Source organism: Neltuma alba, unplaced genomic scaffold (assembly GCF_004799145.2).
Source record: "Neltuma alba isolate B1F8T4 unplaced genomic scaffold, ASM479914v2 tig00010443_pilon, whole genome shotgun sequence".
NCBI lineage: Eukaryota > Viridiplantae > Streptophyta > Magnoliopsida > Fabales > Fabaceae > Neltuma > Neltuma alba.
The window spans coordinates 809,667-820,249 of NW_021635337.1; the positions used below are offsets into that span (position 1 = coordinate 809,667).

General features: G+C 27.5%; 1 protein-coding gene across 1 annotated transcript; it reads left to right on the forward strand.

Annotated features, from left to right (window-relative positions):
* Positions 1–543: 543 nt before the first annotated feature.
* LOC114756637 (DUF21 domain-containing protein At2g14520-like) lies at positions 544–10,092 on the forward strand. Its single transcript, XM_028945580.1, has 12 exons — positions 544–733; positions 1,564–1,640; positions 3,408–3,491; positions 3,707–3,820; positions 4,962–5,048; positions 6,076–6,215; positions 6,608–6,695; positions 7,244–7,317; positions 8,505–8,620; positions 9,362–9,633; positions 9,741–9,787; positions 9,903–10,092. Exons 1-12 carry the CDS (start codon positions 544–546, stop codon positions 10,090–10,092), a joined length of 1,479 nt encoding a protein of 492 aa, XP_028801413.1.
* The last annotated feature ends 491 nt before the right edge of the window (positions 10,093–10,583 follow it).

The following is a 10,583-nucleotide window of genomic DNA, read 5'->3' on the forward strand; positions in this document are numbered from 1 at the left end:
ACCTGTAGGGTACCTTTTTTAAACCCATTTCCTATTTTAAGGGAGAAATTCTAAACCCCCTTATCCGTTTTTACGACTCTATTATATATCCACCCTCTAATACTTAAATGTCATTGTCATCCTTGACAGACAAAATACCATTAGAATTTGATTGAAAATATGTCAACTACACACAATGTGATGCCCACATTGTAATGTCAGCCAACGAGAATACGAGGACTGCACTTACAGTTGTATTAATTATTATTATTATTATAAAATCACCCAAAAGAATAATAATATTCAAACTAAATTGTTTTTGTCTGTCAAACGCGCAAACTGTCAAATTGAGTTCCACAATATATGACTTGCCTCTTAGCGAGCACCCAGGAGTCATATATAAACTCATTTATATATCATTTAAGCTCAATATATATAGCCTTAATTTGATCTGCATAAACCGAAAGTTTAATAAATGTCTCTCTCTTATTGAAATTGATGATATGATAGTTTAGCAAATTAAGAAGCATATGAATGTTATGTTCTTCTTCTAAAGGAGAAAAAATGAGTAAGTTCTTTGAAGAAAAGCATCATTGTTGTGAGGATTCTTTTTGGATATTACTTGTGATGAGTCTTGTTCTAGCTGTGTTTGCTGCTATTACGTCTGGACTCGCTCTAGGGCTCTTGTCATTCAACCAAGTTGACCTTGAGGTCTTTGTTAGAGCTGGTCAGCCTAAAATCCAAAAGCATGCAGGTTTGTGCTCTCTCTATCAAATCTTTTTTTCTTCATTATAGAAAATGGGGAGGAAATTACATATACAAATTACAACGTAAGGAAGTTGCAAAGCAATTTTAAGATTATTAAATCATAATATTATTACCACTATTATTTCCAAATTTAAAGTTTTTCACTATGAAGGCATTTTTGTCAACTTACTAAAAAAAATTAACATCATTTGAGCTTCGGGAATAATTTAATATTGTAAGATTCTTCATGGTAAATATCTCAAATATTAGGCTAAAGTATACTTTTTATAATTTAATTTTATACAAAATTTTAGTTTGGTCTCTTAACTTTAAAAAGTATATTTTTAATCTAAAATCATCATTTAATACAAATGATTTTTAAGGTTAAAGGATCAAAAATATATTTTTTAAAGTTAATATAAACCAAATTGAAACCTGTATATATACGTTAAAGGACTAAAAGTATTTTTTAGCCTAAAATAAATTATCTACTTGCTAAATTTTGAGAAACTTCTTTGCTTACAAAATCTGTAGATCTATACTTATGTATAATATAGAAAACTATAATATTCATAAGTCTTGAACGGTAAAATGCACTTCAAGCTTCATATAAGTACAAGCATAAATTCTAATTATATTGATGTAAAACTCAAATAGGAAAAAACTTTTTCATAAAAATATTTTCTCATATAAGAAATACAAGTAAAAGTTATATAATTGTGATATTTCTTGTATCAATAAAACATTTTAGCCAAATCAAAGTTCTTTTTTGTTTGTTTAATTGTTGCCGGCAAATTCAAACTAATTAATGAAAAGGTTGCTATTTTTTGTCTGCAGAGAAGATTACGTCCATTGTTAAGAATGAGCATTTAGTTCTATGTACTCTTCTCCTCGCCAAAACGATGGCCCTAGAGGTATGCCTAAATCTTCAATTCCCAAGATTATTGATTCTAATTGTGAGCTGTATTTCAATAAATTTATTTGATATATATGAAGACTAGATAAAAAATGTAAATCTTTACAATGATTTATAATTATAATGGAAGAATCATAATGAAGAACCAGAATTATAAATTAATTATTAAAAGTATTCTCAAATCTATTATTCACAGAATGCAAATTCGTAAACGAAAAGATATTTATTTAACATTATTTACCACCGAAATAATACAAATTTAAAAAATCAAATGAGTATGTACATCATTAGCATTTTTTTAAAATAAAAGATTTGTGAATTTAATCTTTAGACATAATTCTCCAATTTATAAAATTTTAAACACGTTAAGAATACATAATTCAGTGACAAATGTCACTCACGCACCATCACACAGTGAATCTGCTTTTTCGTCAAAATAATGAAACATACACCATTGGTTTCCTTTTTTTTTTTTTTTTGTTATGGGTATGTTTCATTGTTTTGATACAATGGAGAGTCACATTAGTCTAAAATTATTACTTTATATGCGCGTATGCATGTATATGTATGTCATATATTACCTCGTATCCTTAATGTAAGATCTAATTGACTTATTTAAAAGATTAAGAAAGTTAATAAATTATCTTAAAGTATTTATATTTATCATTTTTTAAACTAATTTGTCACTCTTATAAATTGATATATAGTCTAATGATATACCTAAATATTTTAAAAAGATCATATAACTTATGTTATAATTAAATAATTTAATAAAAGAAGTTGTGTGTGTGTGTAATATTGCTATTGATATATTGATGAATGACACTTTCTTAGATATTTTTCTTTGTGTCAAATATCTCTATGGGCTAGTTTAAGTTTATTGGTGGATTATCGGTAAAGAAATGGAGTGAAATAATATATTTGCCTGACTAAGAATTTTAAATCCCATTCTCCTTCCGTTTTATTAGGCATAGCGTGTACTTGCTGTAATATTTTATATAATTTTAATTATTTATATAAAATATCTTTTTTAAGTTGATTAACTATGTTATTTTTATTCTTTGTAACTTTACTTGTCATCCTCTTTGAACTATTTACTAACCTTTAACTATTGTAGCTATTCATGGTTTAAAAAAACTACTTAACTAATAATAAACAACATCAAATTAAATGCATTACTTCAAAAAGAAAAGAAATAAAAAATTACCCAGAGGTCGTGAGTAAAAAATTGAATACAAATTGGTCTCTCCAATTTCATTTAATAATAATAATAATAATAATAATCATCATCATCATCATCATCATCATCATCATCATTTGAGACCTATTAGTATCGAATAAAATTTGGATAATCAACATATATTTAATCTTGCTTCTCATCTAGCTGGGTCCTACTGTAATTTTACTCCATCAAAATTGCTCTCAACCATTCAATCCTTATTTGTATGTATGTATGCCTGCGGGATAATTATCTAATTTTTTTTATTAAGAAAAGGGGATAATTCTGTTATTTTTTTTGAGAAAAATGAAACGTTCCAAATTTGATTTCGACATTGAAATGTTGTGTAAATGTCTTTTTTTTTTTTTAATGAAATGTCTATTTTTTTTTTACTAAATAAAGATGAAACATTGATTATTGTTGTTGTGAATTGAATAGCTATTTATTGAGTAGAGAAAGAGAGATTTCTTGTAAGTTCTAATATAAATACATATATATATAGATACGAACAGTATAATAAAAATTGTGTTCATATTATTGATGAAGGGAGTGTCTATTGTCATGGAGAAAATGTTTCCTGAGTGGCTTGCTGTTATCTTCGCTTGCACACTTATAGGGCTCGTTGCAGAGGTAGGTAATTTTTGTTTTAATTTGTAATAAACTAAACACATTTTATTGTGCATTATATTGCATAGAATTTTTGTAAGTTATTCATCATCATATGGCTTATGAATAATAATAATGAATATAGATTTATCTTCTTTATTTATACATATATTCATCATTATTCTTAATTAAATTTATTTTTTTGTATTAATTAATCATACGATTTATTAATCTTGTAGATTATCCCTCAAGCGCTGTGTTCTCGATATGGATTAAGTGTTGGTGCAACGCTGTCTCCTTTTGTTCGAGCACTTTTGCTGCTTTTCTTTCCCCTTGCTTATCCAATTAGCAAGGTAATTAACTCATCTTTCTACACACACACACACACACACAACATTTACTATATTAAAATTAAACACTTAATACTTAATGGTGATTAGGAGATTTATACAGGCATACAAATATGTGGGTGTGAGTGAAAAGCTAATTCTTTAATTGATTATCGACATAATGAGATTTTTAAATCTATCTATATATATTTTTTCAAGTTAAAGTGAAATATGCAGTCATATTTAATTTCTTCTGTCACGCAACAATAAATCATAAGTATCTTGATTTATAAATTTAGTTTTTAAGTCAAAATTATTTTTCATCCAACAGTGGATATTCTTTAATTAATTAATGAGAAGGTAACGTCGATCTTGATTGTTTATAGACATGCTTCTCTCAGGGAAAAAATAAATTAAGGTTCGAATACTTATCTTCACCCACAGTACTCCATCTTATTCTTATTACCTGAACTGATTTTAGAAGACAAATGTTAAGTTATTATAACCTGTGAAATTACTATTACATTTTTCTTTAATATAAAAACTAGTTGGTTGTTGAATTTGATCTTAAATATAAGATATCAATTAACTTTTTCTCCTGTCTTTTTCAAAATATTCATATTGATTGTAAGAGATTCTCACCAAGGGATAACTGATTTAACTAATTTTTTTAATATTTTTAAATTATTTATCTAGTTCTTATATTAAGGATCGAAGATAGTATCATTTTTATATGGATCAGTATATCTAGAGTAATATTACTACATGTGATATTCATATGATCCATTTAATGAGTAGTTGAAGAACAGAACCGACTGCCGTCTATTAATATTTGACAATATCTCTTTCTATCTTTTTCTTAAGATACTCTCTCCGGTATTTTTATAAGATATAAATAATCCAATTGCATAGATTAAAAAGTTAGCATTATTAATTGGTTAGAGGCAATATAATATCTGCTACACAACTTACTTTTCAAAAACAACGGATAAAGTGAATAATTTTTGAGCTCATGTGGACAATGAATGCTGTAAAACTAACTAATAATCAATGAGAATAAAAAAAGCGAAAAGTAATGATAAACCAAACTATTTGTGTCTATTATAATAGAAACATGTTATATCCCTGAAATTTTTTTTCTTATTATTCATCATGGCGACAACAGGTTTTGGATTGGTTGCTTGGAAAGGGGCATGCTGCACTTTTAGGACGAGCAGAACTCAAGACTTTAGTGAATTTACATGCTAATGAGGTTAGATGAAACAATATTATTAATTTCATATATTTGATCATAATATTTTCTATTTCGGCTGTATTTATATAAGTTGAGTGATCAGTGTATAAATCTTTCAGAAAATTCCAATAAAATGTCTTTATTAAAAGGAAAATTTGGTGAAAAAAAATCCCTATTTAAAAACTTAATTGGCTAAAAGGACCAAAATTTGAGCTTGTATAACTATGACCATGAGTGCAACTTTTCTTCTGCTGTGTACAACATATCTTCTGTTATATGCAAATGACTTTTATATTAACGATTGTTACACATCATTGATAATATATTGCACAAAGTGGAAAAAAAACTTGTACTCACGAATCATAGTTGCACTCACTCAAATTTAGATCATTTTAATCAATTAAGTTTTTAAATAGGGACTTTTGACCAAATTTTTTTTATTAAAATGTCCCGTAACAACTTAATGACAATTTTGATTGTAGAAAATAATGACAATATCCATGCCACTCACTTGTTATTAGGATTTTTAGTGATCATGGGTGTGTTTGTTTTTTTTTCCCGAAAAATTTTATAAAAAGTTTTTAAAACCAGTTTTGAAAAAAAAATTGTTTGAATAATTGTTCTAAAAACTTAGATTTGAAAATAAATATATTGAGATCAGAGAGTGAAGTTTGGATGGTAACTTCAATACTCAAATGGAGAAATAGTCATTGAATAGAAAAGAAAATGTTCCCAATTTTTTCAAAAAAATAGAAATATAAAAACAAAAAGAAAACAACAAAAAATTGTTTTAGTTTTTTAATTTTTAAAAATATATTTCTTTTTTTTTTAAAAAAAAACACTTGACTAAAAATAAATTGCTAAATAATTTTTTTTACTTTTTTGAAACAAAAAACTGTTTTCAAAATGAGAAACCAAACGAGGCGACATATTTTTTTTTCTTAGGGCTTCGTAGTAATTTTTCAATACTTGTTTTATTGGTATAATTTTTTTTTTTAGTGTAGTGTTTTTATTTTTGTTTTGCATGTTGAGACTCATTTGTCAGGCAGGGAAAGGTGGAGAATTGACACGCCACGAAACTTCAATAATTGCTGGAGCCTTGGACTTGACGCTCAAGACAGCCAAGCATGCAATGACACCAATAAGCCAAACATTTTCTCTTGATATTAACTCCAAACTTGACACGTATGTGTCCCATTATATTTCTTATGAACATTTGACCTCTAAAAATAATTTATGTCAAAATTGAGGAAAAAAAATTAAATGAGATAGTCAGCCACAATTTCTATTTAGAAAAGAGGTTAATACCATCTTTAATCTTTGAAATTTAAACTCATTTAAATTTTAGTTTCTAAAATTTGAAAGCAGTGATTTTAGTCCTTAAAATTTGACTTTATTTTGATTTTGTTATCTGAAATATGATTTTATATTGGTTCGCTTAAAGATTTTTGGTTCAGGAACAAAAACTATTATTTTTAAATTTTAGGAACTAAAACTAAAATAAAATAAAATTTTAAGAATTACAAATGACATTAACGATGGGCTTAACTGTATATTCATTAATTTCGTTGACATAGGTATACGATGGGCTTGATAATGAGCAAAGGTCACAGTCGGGTGCCAATCTATTCTGGGAATCCAACAAATATTATTGGTCTTATTTTGGTAAGTTAAATACCAAACAATGTTAAATTTTATTTTCTATCATTGAAATTCTTTTATAGAAGAATTAGTACAATCATTTCGATGCCATTTAATTAAGCTCAAAAAATAAAACAGATGACTACAATAGCTTTTTAATGTGTATACGGACATACAGTAACTAGGCAATCTATTCCAAAGAAGAAAGATCATGCTCAAGCTAAGCACTTCGTGGTTTCTGTTTATATAATTTACTTTACAAAACATTAATTGTTTAGTACTCAAATGATTTTCAAGTAATTCTTATGATGTTTGTAATCCACTTACAAAATGAATTCATTTGACCATAAAATTTAGGTAAGAACAGAGAATCACTGTATTAATTAATTACATAAATGATTCCTTTTATAATTACATGAGTTAATTGATTTCGTGATTGCTTTGATCATACTCAATTTGATATCATTGTTTTACAAACTTAAAGACTTAATTAATTATTAACTGAAGACCCTTGTTTCATATTACACAATCTTAATTAAAAAGGTAATCATTGTTTCATTCTTCATGCGTAGGTAAAGAATTTATTATTTTGTCGTCCTGAAGAAGAAACTCCTATTAGACACCTCACTGTCAGAAGAATTCCAAGGTAAAGTTGTTTTCTCTCTCTTTTTTTCATTTGAAATGCTATGTTTTGGTTGCATTAGTGGATAGGACTCAATATTTCTTAAACAAGGGATCGACAGTTCAAATTTTATGAATAAAAATTAAACAGACACAATGAGAAAGTTACCTCCTATAACTGAGCTACGCAAGTTCAAATTTAATTAGTCCAATGTACTCCAATTGGGTCTAAATATATGAGCTAGATAATTTTTCAAAGATTAATAAATTAGTTATGTTTATTATTTGTAAAAAAAAAAATTGTTGGTTTCACTGAAGTGCTTCTTTTAATAATTTGCATTGCATCCTCGTTAAAAAAAAATTCTTAATATATACAATTAACAGGAAATATTTTGGGGGGAGGACTTACTCCCTCTTGTCCTAAATATTGATACTAATTGTGGGGCTCGTTTTGGTCCTGAATATATGACCACAATTCATTTTTTCTCACAAATTTATAAATTTTTTTCCAAATCATCCCTATAAATCACATATATTAAAATGGGATTCCATCTATTAGGCTAATGATTAAGGGAGTATTTTAAAAAAAATAATACGTGTTTGTCACAAAAATAATGAATTTAACTATTTTTTTAAAAACTAAAGTATATTTTTAGTCCTTTAACTATGCTCAATGTTTTAATTTAGTCTTTTAATTTTAAAAAGTATACCTTTAGTATCTTAATTATAGAACTATTAACAAAAAATGATAATGTTGAGATCTTGAATGTTAATAAAACATTTTTAAATGCTAACATATTAAATTTAATTACAAAACAGCTATAATTGTTATAGAAAATTATTATTTAAGACTAACGATATTAGAGTTAAAGGACTAAAAATATACTCGTACTTTTTAAAATTGAAGGATGAAACTAAAACCTTGTATAAAAATAAAGGAGTAAATGTATACTTTAATTTTTTTTTAATAAACAGGAAAGCATTAAATACTACTACGGTCATATATTTAGCATCAAAATAAATCTCTCAATTACTTAAATGTACATGACTTGATTTTCAATAATACACGCCTTATAATTTTGACATACTGTCTCTGTTATATATCATATAGCTTGGTCCGTTTGTTTATACCAAATCTGCTTTTAACTTTTCTTGTTCTTAATTAATTATATCATTAACTGATGATTACCCTACATGAATGTCCATAAACAGAGTGGGTGAAGATTGGCCACTATATGATATACTAACTCAATTCAAGAAGGGTCAAAGCCACATGGCCGTTGTCATGAAGAACCAAAAGGACACAAGAACTACTTCCATTGATGCACGTCAAGGCAAGAATCTTAGGATTTGAATTCAGTAAGAGGTGGTCATAAGAATCTATCTATCTTAACCGTCTGTTTTTGCAACTAATTAAAAAGTCATTTTAATTTCAGCCGTCCTAAGCTGCAAATGGGCTGTTGGGATGAGTTTTTGCCACCTCTTACTGAATTCACCTTTTACTTGAGGGCCTGTTTGGTTGATGCTTACAATATGAGAGCAAATAAATACTCATATTTTCTTGAAAAATATCCCCATACACCGAACATATATGTGCCAAAAAAAAAACCTTAATATACATGCCAAAATCAATTATGAACCCAAAATCATGGTTATCTCATAGGTTACCAAACCCTCCTATATACATGCCAGAATCAATTATAAAATTGAAAAGCTCAAAATAGTAACTTACAAAATAACAATGATTTTTTTTTTATTCATAAGTGATTTTGGCATGTATAGGCATGTTTGGTAACTTATGAGATAACCATAGTTTTGGGTTCATAATTAATTTTGATATATAAAGTGTTCAGTTTTCGGTTCATATATAATTGATTTTGGCATGTATAAAGGTGTTTCGATATTTCTCAAGAAAATTATTATGGCTTTGACTCTTATAATCAAAATTCATAATGTTCTAAGGAATTTGTGCTTGACGCTTCTTCATCTTTCCTATGAAACTCCAAGTTGACTCTTGTCATATGGGACTTAAAATTGTAGTATGAAAATCTATTAATCATATTATGTAGGAGTTGGTGCTTCGATTGAGAAGGGAGATTATGTGAGCATCTCCACAGACTGGAATTCACTAGAAACTGAATACTATAGCGCAACACTAAAGAATATGATGGACAATGAGGGTAACAACAGTTCAGATCCACTACAACAACATAAGAAATTAAAACAAATCCATGAGATTGATCCACAAGAGAATAATTCTGATCATTCTCTTCAAAGTAATCATGACCAGCAAGTTACTGGAATCATAACTTTGGAAGATATTATGGAGGAGCTTCTTCAGGTTGTTGTTGTTGTTATACATAATATCTTACAGTTGCTTCATATTTGTTATTAATTTCATGATGACTCATGGTAATTTTACTTTTTTTTTTGTTGTTGTTTGTGAAGGAAGATATTGCGGATGAAACTGATGCATATGTTGATGTTCACCAAAAGTGAGTATTTTTCTGTTCATATATTCGTATGCTTTATAGACTTATAACTAATTTTGCATGCTTTGATGTGTATTTATTTGAATTAATATTTGATATTGTGATTTATTTATTTCAGTATTAGGATCAATTTAAACCATTCAAGAAGAGTATCATCATCGTCAAGGTCGAGGTCGTTTCATAGGCTTTCAACTTCTTGTCGCCAATGGAAAGTTTTAAACTCGTCATCACAAATTTCTTTCTTTAGCCCTTCCGATAATTTACCCATTTCTCCACCAAGACCAAGCTCCACTGCATGCCATCCTTAGAGATTTTGTCCCTTTTTGTAAATCATTTTCTTTTATTTTTTTGGGTATAAATTTAGAGTCTCCCCAGATCACTTTGAACTTAAGAGTAATCTCTATCAATTCATGAACGTTAAGATTAAAGTCCTTCCAGCAAGTTCTTAGATTCAAACTTGTGTTATCTTCCTTACGGGGTGAGATCACATACCATCTCATCAACAGCTTGTTAGTTTTAATGTTTGTTTATCTTATATATGTGCCCCCTATTATATACTCTCTCTAGTTCTAAATGGAAGTTGGGGAATTTATTTCAATTCTAAGTATAAAACTTCAATTTACTTTGTGTACATAAATAAAAACCTCAATTCACTTTATTTTAGTTCTAACTGTAAAACCCAATTCACTTTATGCACTAACATGTCTTAAATTTACTTTACAATAGATTTTCTCATATTTAATAACGCTTAATGATTAAAAAAATAACTGTCAATACCTATGGAATTCTAAAATCTAAA